The sequence below is a fragment of the Plasmodium sp. gorilla clade G2 genome (genome assembly GCF_900097015.1).
Source record: "Plasmodium sp. gorilla clade G2 genome assembly, chromosome: 10".
NCBI lineage: Eukaryota > Apicomplexa > Aconoidasida > Haemosporida > Plasmodiidae > Plasmodium > Plasmodium adleri (nom. inval.).
This window is the reverse complement of record NC_041702.1, coordinates 830225-847500: the sequence shown is the minus strand read 5'-3', so window position 1 is coordinate 847500 and position 17276 is coordinate 830225. Positions and strand designations below refer to the sequence as shown.

Here is a 17276-nt window from a genome sequence, read left to right as displayed (position 1 = left end):
TTGTAATGTTTTGTGCTTGATGAAAAACAGAATGACTATCAATTAATTTATCTACATTTATATGTTTTTCCTCATCTAATGATTGATTCAAATAATCATTGTTTTCTTTCACGTTTAACATATCATCAAAATCTTTCTTTTCATTATTACTTGACTTATTTTTTTCTTCTTTTTCTATTTTTATAGTTTGTCTTTTTCCATTTTCATCAAAATAAACAAACACATTAGAATAATAATCTTCGTTATTATCATCAGAAAAACAACTAGATGCATATCCATCTGAAGCATCTTCATATTTCGACTGAGATTTTATATTATTATTATTATTATTATCATTGTCTTCACAATTTATTTCTCCTTCCATTTGATGAAATTTATCTTTCTTAATATTGTTACCTATTTTATTTGCCTCTGATTTTTCATCATTTTTTTTATTTGCTTTAGATGTTTTGTTTAATTCTTTTGTTTCTTCTTTATTCTTTAGATTTAAGTAGGACCAATGTTCTTTCTTCATATCAAATAAATAAAGATCATTGAAAAAAAGGGACTTTAAGTTTAATGATTCCTCTAACATATTATTATTATTATTATTGTTTGGATTATCTATTTTTTTTGTATTATTTTCTACCTTTTTATCAAATACACCTCCAAATAAAATAAGAGTGTTTTTATATATGCATGTACTAAAACCAGTCCTTTTACATGGTTGGAAAATACTTTTTTTTAATTTCTTAAAATTTACTGATATGTTATCTTCATTTATAATATTTATATTCAAAATCCACATATCATTAAAATAAAATCCTATAGCATTTCTTGCGGTATTTTTTATTTGAGAATATCCACCATATATATATATTTTTTGATATTTCACATCTGTGAATAAACAGACACTTGACCTTTTAGAGGGCATAAAGGAATCTAAATCAAAATTTTTAAAAAACTTACTTTTTAAAATTTGTGAATTTTTTCCTTTGTTTGAGTCTTTTTTTTTTTCGGATGTAACTGAAAGATTATTATCATTATTTGATAAATTATTTTCAGTCAATCTTTTGAATAAAGAATCCATATATACATTTGTTAAGTTTATCCATTTATTTGAATTTATTATATATATATATAAGTCATTAAAATAATCTATGGATCTTCCATTATCAAAAAAACCTCCAAACATTACAATATAATTTTTCCATAAAATCATACGATGACCACTTCTTGGAGATGGTTTATTAGCATCTTTTATATTTTTAGTTTCTATTTCTTGAAATACATTATTTTTTAAATCAAAACTCCAGAAATCATTATAATGAAAAAATTGAGTATTTGTACATAATTCCCCTCCAAATATATATAACTTTTTATTGAAATAAACAGTTTGATGAGAACATCTAGGTTTAGGTTTTTTTGAAGTAGTAAAATAATATTTCCATTTATTTTTTACAATATTATATTTAAATAAATCATTATATGATATTAATTCATTATTATCATTATATTCACCTCCAAATAAAATAAATTCTTCATCATTAATAAAAGTTATAGAACAATTTGATCTAGGACTTGGTTTTTCACATTCTACAAAAGTATTATTAGAAGTCGTATTTATATTGATATGCCCATACTTATCCTTTTTATTCAAATTTTCATAATATAAACAAATTGTATCAAAATCTTCATCACTTAATGTATTATTTTTTTTCTTCTTTGATTTCAATGATTTAAGCTTCTGCTTTTCTTTTTTTATTTTTATCTTTTCTTTCTTTTCTTTACTTTTTTTATCTCTTTTTCCCATTATAACATATATCCCCTTTCTAATATTTAAATTATATGTTTTTTCTATTTCTTAAAATGTAGAAAAAAAAAAAAAAAAAAAAAAAAAAAAAAAAAAAAAATGTATGCAAACTTTTTCAAGTTATTTGAACAAATGTTTTTAAAATTGAACACTAGAGTAGAGGATTTGAGTTTATTAAGCAATTATATAGGACTATATATATATATATATATATATATATATAATGTAATATTTTTTTGTTTATTGTATGATTATATATTTAAATGAAAAAATAAAAGAAAAAAGAAAGAATTTTAATTTTTTTTATATAAATATTCAAGATAAAAAAAAATATAATACTATGTTATAAATTATATTATATATATATATAATATATTAATAATAATATTATTTTATTTTAGCATTTCCGCCTATATATTATTTGTACTATTATCGCCGTTGAGTATTATTTTTATAAATATATAATACATATAATAAAATACATATTAATATAAATGCATTATTTTTTATTCTTTTCTTAAAGAAATAAAATACCTTATGTTGTAGAGCTAAAATAATATTTTTTTTTTTTTTTTTTTCTTTAATTTCAATGGAATAATAATTTTTATTAATATTTGAATAATATAGGGTAATTAAAAAAAAAAAAAAAAAAAAAAAAGTTTCTAGAATAAAAAAAGCATACCGTGACAAATTTTTTCATAAAAATATAGTTGTTATATTGAAATTTATGTATATTTTTTTTTTTTTTTTTTATCAATTTAAAAATAATAAAACTTATGGTGTTATATAATTTATAATTAGAAAATGAAAATAATAATAAATATGAAGAATTATTATTAACTATAAAAATCTTATATACCATTTTTTTTCTCATTTATATTTTGTTCAATTATAATATAAACATAATATTAAGTTTTTATTTTATTACATTATATAAAAGTATTTTTTTATTTTACTTAATAATATTATAAAAAAGTATAATATGAAGAATTAGAAAAAGTGTTTAAATATTAATTGTATTAAAAATCAAACTTGAAAATAAATATCTTTTTAAAATGTTTTATTTATTTGTTTTTTTTTTATAATCCTTTATATATTATATATATATTATATATTTAAATATATATATTTTTTCCAAAAATACATAAAAAAAGAAAAATTTGTACTTTTTTTCTTGTATAAAAATTGATAAGATCTCTATATAATTACTATTAATATATTAATATGTCCATAACCATTATTTTTTTATATATTATAAAATATACTGTGTTTGTATCAAATTTAGTAAAATAATAAATAAATATTTCTATAAAATTTTATTTTCTATATTAAATATAATATGTTGAAGAACAAAAAAAAAAAAAAAAAAAAAAAAATGTTATAATTTTTCATTCAAAACAAATCAACACACAGTTACATAGCTCAACCAAAACATAAGCATGCAAATATATTTTTATACTTTTATATTATCTAAATCAAATATATAATAAATATATATTATTTTAATATATATATTAAAATATAATTGTATTTTTTTTTTTTTTTAATTTATTTATAAAAAAAAAAAAAAAAAAATTATAATAAATAATAATATTTGCTATGAAATATTAGTCTTAATTTTGTTTTTATTTTATATTAGTATGCAATTTATTATGTAATGAGATGATTAATTACAAAAAATATATTATATTATATTTTTTATTTTTTATTTTTTATTTTTTTTTTTGTGTGTGCCTTTTTTTTTTTTTTTTTTTTTAAGTATATCTATATTCATTTTAAATAATAAAACATTTCTCTCGAAATATAAAAATATATATATTTTCTTTACACTTCAAGTATGAATATATAAAAACGTAAAAACTTTTATACATGTTTATATACATAAATGTACATATTTTATATAATGAAATATTGTTTATGTTGCATATAACGTTTGAACAAAATCCGAAATATATAATAATTTTAATTTTTCCTATAAGACTTGAATATTGTATAAACAACAATATATATATATATATATATATATATATATAAGGTTGATTTTATTTTTAATTTATTACCTTTTTTTTTTTTTTTTTTTTTTTTAAGATTTTAAAGTTTGTGTAAATATATTAGTATAATAATAGAACAAATATTATTATATAATATATCATATTTGAACATTATTTAAAAATACATATATATATATATATATATATATATATATATATATATATGTATGTATTTATTTTAATGTACAAGATATTTTTATTATATTATACAATCCATCATACATAATATGTAAAAAAAAAAAATTGAATATTCGTGCATATTATATATCTTTTAAAAAATGGAAGGGATAAGGTACATATCATGCAATAAAATTTTTTATAAAAGAACAGGGTCTACTAAAACGTTTATAAATTCATTAAGAAAAAGATATGTACATAATAATTTTAAAAAGAAAACTTGTGAACAAGTATTAAATACTGTAAATAAATTTCATAATGAAAAGCGATATTTTAATTTTTCTTGTTCTTTTACAAAATCCAGTAGATGGAATATCTGTATGAATAGACCTAACAAACGTTTTTTTTCTAGCGATGAATCTAATAAGAATTTATACCTTGAAAATTATGCTAATATTCGAAAATATATTAATAGTATAGATAGTGAAGAATCTGTTATTATGAATATTTTGAAAGAAAAGACATATGAATGTATTCAGAAAACAAGAGAACAATTAAAAGAAATTATACATACATATCCTAATACACCTATATCTATATGTACACCAAATAATGTAATAGGTGGCTTAAGAAATACCATAACCCTAATTACAGATACATCCATTTTAGAAAAGAAGAAAGGAATATTATTTAGAGGTAAGCCTGTAGAAAAAATATTAAAAGAATTTCCAAAATGGGATAATACTTGCGAATATCCTATGGCTGAAGCAATGCTTTGGTTTTTATTAACAAAGGAAGTACCTGCTGTAGATGACTTAAAACTTTTGTCAAGAGAATTATATTGCAGAGCTAAAAAAATTCCACAATTTGTTTTTGATTTTATAGATAATATTCCACCATTTACTCATCCAATGAGTCAATTAGTATCTACAGTTTCATTTTTAGAATCTTTATCGTTATTTAAATATAAATATTCAGAAGGAATATTAAAAAAAGATTACTGGAAATATATTTTAGAAGATGCGATTTCTTTAATATCTCAAATTCAAGTTATTGGTGCATATATTTTTAAAAGAACATTTATAAATAATAATATAAGAAAAGGAGAAGGTATGGATTTAGATCTTGATCTTGATTGGTCAGCTAATTTTGCCAAATTAATAGGTTATGAAAATAAAGAAGTACAAGATTTATTAAGACTTTATTTCTTACTGCACAGTGATCATGAGGGTGGTAATGCAAGTGCACATGTATCACATTTGATTGGAAGTACCTTAGGAAATCCATATTTGTCCTATTCTGGTTGTGTTCTAGCATTATCTGGGCCTTTACATGGACTAGCCAATCAAGAATGTCTCAAGTTTTTATTGGATATTAAAAAACAATTAGGTGATAACCAACTTACTTATGAATTTATTGAAAAATATGCTAAAAATCTTTTGAAATCTGGAAGAGTTATACCTGGATATGGACACGCAGTTTTAAGAGTTCCTGATCCTCGTTTCTTAGCCCTTAGAAGTTTTGCATTATCTCATTTTCCAGATGACCCAATAATACAAATACTTGAAATGTGTTACAAAGTTATACCAGGTATTTTATCAGCAACTGGAAAAGTTAAAAATCCCTATCCTAATGTAGACTGTTCTAGTGGATCAGTATTACATCATTATGGTATAAAATATCCTGAATATTATACTGTACTTTTTTCTCTTTCGAGATCCATTGGTGTAATGTCTCAGTTGGTTTTATCTAGAGGATTAATGTATCCTTTAGAAAGGCCAAAATCCGTAGACATTTATAATTTAAGAAAAATTTGTGAAAAGAATTATGTAAAAATTGAAGAATATGAATAAAATAAATATGATGAACCAAAAAAAAAAAAAAAAAAAAAATTATAAAACCAAAGAGTTCAGTAAAATTTTCAAATGCATATTATATGTTACAATTAAATGAGAGTTTACTACATCATAAAAATATATATATATATATATATATATATATATATATATATATATATTATTTGTATGAAATGTATAAAATATTTACACAAAATAATAAAACTAATTTATAATAAATATATGATTTTTTTTTCATAAAATCCTTTACATCTTTTTATTTATTTATTTATTTATTTGTTTATTTATTTATTTTAGTTTTTAACTTCATATTACATAGACATTTTCTATGAAGAAAATGAAAGAAATTTATAAAATTTCGTCAAAAATAATATTTTTTCGTATATCCAATATAAGTTTTAATTTAATTTTTACATTATCTAAATAAATAATATAGATATTTAAATCTTTAATGAGATTTTTAGAATCATATTAAAATGGATATTGAGAAAGATAAATATGGACACATGTAATATTTTTTTTTTTGGGAAAAATATCATTTGATTTATAATCTGCTACATTACATTTCTTAAAAATTGTAAAAAAAATATATATAATTTTAAAAATGTTCTTTATTATTTCAATACAAAAAAAGAAATCTATTTAAAGTTGTATTATTCTAATACAGAAAATTCAAATAAGGTTCTTACACATAATTATACTTTTTTTTTTTTTTATCGTTCTTATCTTTTGTTCTTTATAATTTTTTTTTTGTGTTTACTTTTTAGAATTCTACAACGTGACATAAATAAAACATTTTATTTTTTTAATCTTAAAGTTTGATATCTATATTAATATTAAAATTTTTTATATAAACACAATAAAAGAATGAACTTAAAATTGAATATATATATATATAAATATATATGTGTTTTTCTAAAGTATAAATAATAAACTTCATAAAATACTTTCCTATTTTATAAGTTCTTAATAAAGAAAAACATAATAAAATAACAAATGGGATAAATATATTTTTTTAAATTCATATATTTTGCTTAAATTTTATTTTATTAAAAATTAAAATTTATCTATATCTTACAAGAAAAAAAAACAAAAAAAGGAAAACATATGAGAACAAAATGGTTTTAAAAATTTTCCATCCCGAAAATGTTGGAAGGATATTTTCTTATATTACATTTAGATAGTAATTTTATGGTGAAATTAGTAAATAAGTTTATTTATTTTTCATTTTACGTTTTAATATATATATTTATTGTTCTTTTGTGATGCACAAGGGAATATTAAGGAAAATTACAAATTAATATTTTATATATATATTATATAAATATATATATATATATATATATATATAATATACATTATTATATATATATATAATAAATTATATTTATATATTATAATATTATTATTAATAATAATATATTATATATATGTAATATATATTATTTTTTTTTTCAATATATTTGTAAAATGGCAAACCTGATTTATTATCTTTTATTAACCTTATTAATTTATATTATTTATATACATATAAATAGTATATGTATAATTATACAATATTATATATATATATTGTCACATAACATAAAGCTTATATTAATTCTTCACAAATTTTTTTTTATTACATATAATAAATATTTCCAGTATTATGAAAAATAAGCTCTTATATTTTTTTATATATTATAATAATATATATATGAAAATCACAAAAAAAAAAAAAAATTTTATCTAATAAATATATATGTAAATTTATATATGTTTTTTATACATATAATAAAAAACAGTTTATAATTGTTTATAAAAATAAATTAAAATATTATATTGTTAGACTTTTTTTATATATTTTTATCACTTATTATTTATATTAATTTAAAAAAAAAAAAAAAAAATACGTATATACCTTAAAAAACAAAATGCATATGAAAAATGTTGTATAATTAGTTTTTATTTAAGGTTTTCTGAATGCTAATTTATTCTAGTTGTTAATTTTTTGTTTTGTTTTACACTAAGAATAGATTTTTTTTTTTTTTTTTTATTTCCAAAACTATTTTCCTGTGCCCCATTATATTTATTATATATGCAATTTTATTTTTAAATTTATTAAGATTTATTATTGAAAAGATAATATATAAAAATATATATATTTATTTTAATGTATTGTTATTTTAAAAAATAAAAGAATGAGTTTTAAACCAAGATTCAGTAAATCATCTTCGTGTATATATGTAGGAAATTTACCAGGCAATGTCATTGAAGAAGAAGTTTACGATTTATTTGGAAAGGTTTGTATATATTATTTGTATTATTATAAAACAATACAACCAAAATGTTTTATTATGTATATTTTTTTTAACTTATTAATATATTTATTATTATATATATATATATTTTTTTTTATAGTATGGGCGTATAAAGTATATAGATATAAAGCCATCAAGATCTTCCTCTAGTTCCTATGCTTTTGTTCATTATTATGATTTGAAGTAAGAATAAGATAATAAATAAATAAATAAATAAATTAATTAATTTTATAATTATATGAAAAATACATATGAGGATCTATTATGTTAGTTATTTGAATATTATATTAGTACATTGTGAGCCATATAATTATTGTGCGTAGAATAAACTTGAACTATTATAAGAAAATACATTATCATTTTTTTATAATTGTACAATATTTACAAATAAATTTTTATGTAATTATATGTCTATGATGGATTCCTATAATATAATAATAAAATTTTAAATAATATTTCATAACCCATTAAACATATTTTTAAATATGAATATTTCATAATATTATTAATGATTTACAATATTTAAATGTGTATAAAACTATATATATATGTTCTTATATGTTATTTATGTCAATATAAAATATACTTATTTTTAATTTTTTTTTTTTTTCTTGCTTTTTAGAGATGCAGATTATGCAATAGAAAGAAGAGATGGATATAAATTTGATGGATTTCGTTTACGTGTTGAACATTCAGGCGAAAACAGAAGGTATTTTATAATTTAATATATATATATATATATATATATATATATAATTAAAATAAATAATAAAAATATATATAATATATTAATAATAATATGCATTTTATTTTTGTATATTTTATAGTTTTGGAAAATATAGAAAAAAGGATGATGGTATTGGTCCACCTATAAGAACTGAAAATAGAGTAATTGTTAGTAATTTACCAGATAATTGCAGGTGGCAACATTTAAAAGATATTATGAGACAATGTGGTGATGTGGGATATGCTAATATTGAACGAGGAAAAGGTATAGTAGAATTTGTAAGTTATGATGATATGTTATATGCAATTGAAAAATTTGATGGTGCCGAGTTTAAAGTGTATGATGATGTTACAAATATTAAAGTTAGAAGAGATAAAAGAGGTTCTTCTTATATGAAAAGATATAGAAGTGATTATAGTCCTAAATATAAAAAAAGACGCAGATATAGTAATGAATCAGGATTATCAGATAGAGATCGATCAAGATCTAGAAGATACAGTAAATCAAGTAATTCATCAACCAAAAGAAATAATAAATATGAATCTGATAGTCAAAGTTTAAGTGATAATAGAAATAGTTACAGAAATAGAAGTAGGGGTAAAAAAAGAAGTGGATATAAAGGAAAAAGAAGTTATAGTTCTTATGAAAACCAAAACGATGATGTTAGTAGAAGCAGATCTGATCGTGGATCAAGAAGTGGTGATAGAAGTTATAGAAAGAAAAAAAATAAAAATGACAGCTCTAGTGATGTATTAAGTAAACATTCTAGTGCATACCGAGATAGCGATAGTGAAAAAAATAGAAGCTATAGAAAACGTTTATCAAGTGATAACAGAAGCCATAGCAGAAGAAGAAGCGTAAGTGAAGATAGAAGTGAAAGAAGGAGAAGTTTAAGCGAAGATAGAAGTAATAGTAGAAAAAGGAACGCAAGCACCGACTTCAAAAGAGAACTAAATTCAGATGATGATAAAAAAAGTAAAAGAAAAAGAAGTTATAGCGCTTCACCGAGATCGGCATATAAGAGCAGTTCACGTGAATTAAAAAGTCAAGAAAAAAGCAATGATCGATTAAGTGAATCAAAAAAGAGTTATAAATCACAAAGTGCTTCTGTTAGATACAATAGCACAGAAGAGAAAAAAAGCGAGGATGAAACTGTAAAACCTAAGAGAGGTGGTAGGGGAAATACAAAGAATACAGGTAAGAATAAGAATACGAAAGGAAGTAAAAAAGGTGCTAAAACAGAAGAAAATGATGATTTAAAAAGTGTTTCCAATGATAGAAATAAAAGTGATAAATCGGAAGACAAAGAAAAACCTGAAGTTATTAGTAAAGATGAAGAAGATAAGAAAACAGGAGGTGCAGAAGCAAAACCTAAGAGAGGAAGAAGAGGAAGAAAAAAAGCTAGTGCAGCAGATGAAAATGCAAATGGTAATGTTAGTAACTAAAATGAAATATTGTTATTTTTAAAATTACCATCATTTATTTAACAGAATACTAAAAAAAATATTTGATATTTTTGAAACCAAATAAAAAATCGCAAAAAGATAAAATAAAAAGAAAAACATATATATATAATATATATATATATTATATATGTCATCAAAATTAAGTTATATTTTCTAATTCTATATGTTTTAACATATATGTGTTTAGGTTTATTATGTAAGATTTATTATACATATAAACCAAGTGAAAATTAATATTATTATTAATATTTTATATCATTTCTATTTGTAAGACTAATATTGTATTTTTTTTTTTTTTTCATTTTTTAATATTCATTTTTGTTCAAATTTTTTTTTAAAATTTTTAAAACAAAAATTATATTTAAATCTTAAAATTAATATATTTATATACATATTTTATAACAGTTTTTCTTATTTTTAAAATAAAAGAAAAATATTACATATTTTATAAAAGTATTTTTTTTATTTAATAAATATTTATGTGTAACCTTTTTTTTTTTTTTTTTTTTTTTTTTTCATTTATTTAAAAATGTTTTATAAATAATTTTAAAACTAATACAAAAAAACATATTTTTTTTAAAGAATACAACAAAATAAATGACATATTATATATATTATGCAGAGATGTAGTTACATTTTTACACATGTATTGGATAAACTAAATACCATTAATTTGTTGTAGATGTAAAATTTTTTTTTTTATTTTTTATTTCATTAAGAATAAATAAAAATAATATAACTATATAAAAAGTGTTTTTCAAAAAGAAAACATTTTCATGTAAACATAATAGCAATATATGACAAAATAATAAAAAATTATTGTTTTCAAATTTTGTGTATTTCGTCAAGTATTCATTCATATATGATAATTACATGATTTATTCGATGAATAATATAAACATTGATTTTATCATATATTACTACTTTTCTACAGTATTATTTTCTATTATCATTTTATAAAGTTGTATATATATAATTTTTTTTTTTTTTTGTTCTTATATATTAGTTTTATTTAATCTATATACATAATTATTTCTATGTGCAACATACATATTGATTTTGAAAACAATAAAAAATACATTTTATAATACAGAACATTAGGTTTTAAAGTATGATTTTCTCATATATGGATAAGAATTAACGGATTTTAGAACATATTCACAATAAAATTAACATATATAAAATATAATTTTTTTCAATTTTCAATATATGCCATTATGGTATCTTTACATTAAATTCTTAAAAAGAAATATAATATATAAAAAATATTTTAAATTGTACATATTAAATCTAACATTAAAAAATTATGTTTTAAAACGTTATTTCTTTTTATGTTAATATTCTATTATACACTTGTAAAACGTTGTCTAAATGTTACTTGGGAATTAAAAAAAATAAATGATGCATATTTCTTAATTTTGTGACAAAAATGCAAAGCATAACTTTATAATTCATCAACGTGAACAACATGAATGGTGAATGATATAAGATTCGATATATGATTGAGGGGTTTTATTGATTACGTAATTCTTTATTTTTAATTGGTTACAAAAAATATATTATGTTATTAATCTATCAGTTTAATGCAAAAATGATTATAACATTCTTTTAAATCCTTATGATAATAAATAATAGTTGTTTATGTATTATAAAATATAATTTTTTTCTATTCCTTTAGAAATTTTAACAAAAGGAATGTATAGTTTATATGTCCCCTCTTCATGTTTATAATTTCTTTGGTTTTATTAAAGATTACATTTTTTTTTTTTTTTTTTTTGAATATAGGTACTCTATATGATATAATAATTAAAGTATATAAATGAAACGTAAAAAAAATGTCTTTCTTCAATTGTATTAAAAGGTACATATTGTCAAATGTGTCATAAAGATAAATAAGAATTTCGTTTTAAAATATTATTTACAATATTATATGTATATATTTTATTTCTCTTAAATGAGAAATTAAAAATTTCCATTATAATCTATAAGATCTAGAACAATATATATTTACATATAATGTTTTAAAAGCAAATTCTCAACATATACTTACATATTGTCTTTACTAATATATAAAATATATTTTTATATTTGATTTTTTATAAGTTAATATTACAAACAAATAGACATTTGAAAAACTTATAAATTAAATAGAAATAAAACTGAGGAATACGTACAAAATAAATAAATATATAGAAATTGTTCTATAAATTTACAAAGACTTTACATAAAAAAAATAGTATTTATATATTTTGTAAATATAATTGTGAGGAAAAAAAAAAAAAAAATATATATATTCCTTCATATAGTAAATGTAGATGTTAATTCTTATATTATGTTTAATTATATTTTAAGATGCATATAAATGATATAAAATAAAAATGAATTTTTTTGTTCTAACCATCAAATTATATGATAAATATAAAAATTAAGAAAATGTAAGATCATAAAATTATAAAAAAGTTCAATGTTATTTTACATAAAATAAAAGTGTATAGTCATATACCTAAACATGTATTAATGTTCTATATTATGTGTATTCATAATTAAATGAATACATATCTCTTATTTATAAGACTACGGAATTTTTTTTTTTAGGATTTAGGTTTTATATATAGATATATATAAAGATATTTAAAAATTATATATTCATCATCTAAATTAAGAACATTATAGATCTGAAAAAAAAAAAAATAATAATAAATTTTTTTGTACATTTTTAATATATAATGTTTATTATAATAGAAATGAAGATATTTCAATTAAATGTAAAACTTCATATAATGTATAAAAATAAAATTCATAATGTAACATACAAAATGCAAAATAATATAAATTTTACATATTAATAAAAATGAAAACATCTAAATAATTCGATTCAAATAAATTTTAATATATTTTAAGTGAATTCAAAAAAAAAATATAAATATTATAGAAAGTTAATATTAGAATAAAAATATTTATTATAAATAATAAATATTATAAATAATCAAATAATTTATTCATAAAATATTTACTTCATAAATAAATATTTATATATATTATATATATTTTTTAAAAGACAAAACATTTTGCAAACAAATTAATAAATTAAAGTCTGATAATTTAATATTTTACAAAATCAAATAAATATATATAATAATATATTTTATATTTTTAATTATAGATAATTATGTAATTAATATATATATTATTTTAAAAAAATATATATTTATTATATATTATTATAATTTAAGGAAATTATTTTTATTTAATTAAATATAATAATTTATTTAAATTATATATTTATTTTATTTTACTATTTCTATTATAAAATAAATTTATTAATTATTTATAATTATATTTAATATTATTAAATTAAATAAAATTTTAAATATATATATTAATTATAATTTATTAATTTAATAAATAAAAATAAATAATAAATTAATATAAATAATAAATAAAATAATTTAATATATATAATAATTATTATATTAATTAAAATTTTTATTAATTTTATTTATATATGCACACACAATTATTTTATTTATTAATATTTAATTAAAAATAATTTATTAATTTAAAATAAATAAATATTTATATTATTAATATGATATAATTAAAAATAATATATTAATTTTATATATAGTATAATAAATTAAATATGTATTTATATATTTCAAATTAATAATTTATTTTTTATTTAAATATTAATGAATAAAATAATAATATATTATAATTTAATTAAATAAATAAATAATTTATAATAATAAAACATTTAAATTAAAAAAAATAAATAAATATTATTTATAATATATTAAATATTAAAATAAAAATATAATAATTTAAATAATATATATATTTATTAATATTTAAAATAATAATTGAATTAATTATAAATTAATAAATAAAAAATAATATAAATAAATACATATATATATATATATATTTATTTATTAATTTAATTATTAATAATTAATTACATTTAAATAATAATTAATTTATTTATTAATAAATAAATAATAAAATAAATATATATATTATAATTTATTTATTATAAATAAATATATTTAAATAATAATTAAATTATTTATTTATAAATATAAAATAAATAAATAAATAAATATATATATATATATTAATTTAATTATAATAACTAAGCATATTTAATTTAAATAATAATTAAATTTATAAATAAATATTTATTTAATTATAACAATTATATATATTTAAATAAAAATTAAATTATTTATAAATTAATAATTAAATATTAATTTAATAAATAAAATAGACAATTAATATTTAAATTTATTTAATAAACACACTTATATAATAATTAAATTAATATAAATTAATAAATAAATATTAATTTAATAAATAAAATATAATATTAATATTTATTTAATAAAGACATTATTATTAATTAACAAATAATTATTTAAAAGGTTTACTTAATTTTATTTTAATTAATATAATAAATTAATAAATAATTATATATTAATAAAATTAATTAATATAACATTATTTAAATAATATATTAATAATATTATATTATTTTAAAAATTATATAATTATATTTATTAAAAATAAATTAATTAAATTAATAATATTATAAGTAATTAATAAATATAATTATATTTTATTTAAAATATTTAATTAATATATAATTAAAAATATTATTATTAAACAATTAATTAAATAATTATATATATTATATTTATTTTTATTTTAATTTAATTTATTTATTTATTAAATTATATTATTTATTTAAAATATTTAAATTATATATATTATATTTATTTTTATTTTAATTAATTAATTAATTAATTTATTTATTTAATTTATTTATTTTATTTATTTATTTAATTTATTTATTTAATTTATTTAATTAATTTATTTATTTAAAACATTTAAATTATATATATTATATTTATATTTATTTTTATTTAATTTATTTATTAAATTATATTATTTATATAAAATGTTTAAATTATATTATATTTATTTTAATTTAATTAATTAATTAATTTATTTATTAAATTATATTATTTATTTAAAATATTTAAATTATATATATTATATTTTTATTTTATTTAATGTTATATTATATTAAATAAATATATATATTATTTATTCATTTTTTATAATTAATATAATTTAATATTTTAATTTATTTAATTATTATTTTGTTGAATTAAAATTAATATATTAACTTAATATTTTAATTATTTTTATTATATTTAAATAAATTATATATTATTATTTATTTTATTATTTATTTTCAATATATTTAAATAATATATTATGTATTATTATTTATTTTAATATCATATTTAAATTATAGAATTATATATTTTATTTATTTTATATATACTTTATTAAAATTATATAACAATATATTTATTTTATTTATTAATTTAATATTGTATTTTTTAATTAATTATATATTTATTTTATTATTTTAATATATTTTTATTAATTAAATATTATATATTTTTAATTTTTTAAATTAAGTACTATATATAATTAATATTATAATTTTGTGTGTATAATAATTTTGATATTTTAAATTGTATATGTTTTTAATTATTTATATTAATAAATGAATGTTTCATTAATTTATATGTATTACTTTAATTTTATGTTAAACATATGAGTATATATCTATGTATGGTTTTTATAATTATATAAATAAACATAATATTTTTGAGATTTTTAAATTCTTTTAATATTGTACGAAATATTAAAGTTTATAATTGTTAAATATCATCTTTTATATCTTATTATATAGAAAGAATAGAACAAAGACGTTAACTTTAGTTTTACTTGAATACATAAAGAATTTTCTTGAAGTATAATTTTATGATTGGAATTATTCAAGATTCCCTTTTTCAAATATAAAGTATATTACATATAAATATTGTATTATCAACTTAAAATAATAAGATGTAATAAGTAATTTAATGAATAATTAATTATAATTTAAATAATGCTAACGTTTATGGGATATAAATATTTATATAATTTCCAGTATTCTTTTGTATTTCTCTTTAAAAAAATACAAAAAGAATTTTAGACTATAGATGTAAATGAAAGAATAACATTTCTTTTTGAAATTATATATTAGTATAAATGGAATTTTAGTAAAAACATGTACAATTTATGTAAATCTTATAATTTAATATTTAAAGATATTATATTTTAAATTGTCTTTTATTTTATATCTACTCTAACCATGACTTTTTTCAAGAATAATATTTTTTTTCGTATACATTTAATAGGAATACAACCTTTTAATATCATTACCGAAAATTAAAAAGTTCATAAGAAATCAATAAAAAAAAAAAAACATATACATATATAGATTCATTAATTTTTTGTATCCATTCGTACAATATATAATATTTAGAGAGCATAAATAAATGAAATAAAAAAATCTTCATATATATATTTATTTTATAAAATAATAGAACAATATACATATTAAAAGTAACAAGTTGAAAAAAAAAGAGTTCAATAGTTTTATGTGATTGAATATTAATATTATATATTTGTTTTTTATGTACATTACTTTAAATTTTTTTCTACAAATTTATTTATAAATAGAAATTTTTTTTTGTATTTTATCATAAAAATCTTATTTTTATTGTTAATGAATAAAAAATAATAACGTACTATTAATAGAAATAAAAGAAATTTTCTTTAACAAATATGAAAATAATGAAAAAATATACGTTAACATAATCGACAAGCGATATTTATAATTCGTTTTAATGTTATAAAAGAAAAAAATGTTCCAAAAGTGAATGAGAAAAAAATATAATTAGAAATATATATATAATTAAAAGTATTATTGGAAAACCTTTGTGGATAAATATATGTTTAAGACATTTTACTTATTATTATATATAAATAATATCTATAATATACTTGAAGTTAAAGAACTCTTTTTTTCTTTTCAAAGTATTATATATCTATTAGTAATTAC

General features: G+C 16.0%; 3 protein-coding genes across 3 annotated transcripts in view; 2 read left to right on the top strand and 1 right to left on the bottom strand.

Moving 5' to 3' along the window:
- Positions 1–1792, bottom strand: part of PADL01_1021100 (kelch protein, putative) — a gene marked incomplete at both ends in the record, with an annotated part of 2673 nt that extends 881 nt beyond the window's left edge. Inside the window, one exon of the mRNA XM_028682277.1 lies at positions 1–1792. This exon is cut by the window's left edge and continues 881 nt beyond it. Coding sequence (XP_028538571.1) covers positions 1–1792 — 1792 coding nt within the window.
- A 2329-nt stretch (positions 1793–4121) lies between these two features.
- On the top strand, positions 4122–5813 carry PADL01_1021000 (citrate synthase, mitochondrial precursor, putative; the record flags this gene model as incomplete). Its single annotated transcript, XM_028682276.1, has 1 exon — positions 4122–5813. The coding sequence occupies one exon, from the start codon at positions 4122–4124 to the stop codon at positions 5811–5813; it is 1692 nt and encodes a 563-aa protein (XP_028538570.1).
- A 2183-nt stretch (positions 5814–7996) lies between these two features.
- Positions 7997–10288, top strand: PADL01_1020900 (serine/arginine-rich splicing factor 4; the record flags this gene model as incomplete). The annotated part of the gene is made up of 4 exons (XM_028682275.1): positions 7997–8098; positions 8217–8299; positions 8739–8825; positions 8944–10288. 4 exons carry the CDS (start codon positions 7997–7999, stop codon positions 10286–10288), a joined length of 1617 nt encoding a protein of 538 aa, XP_028538569.1.
- Between the last annotated feature and the right edge of the window lie 6988 nt (positions 10289–17276).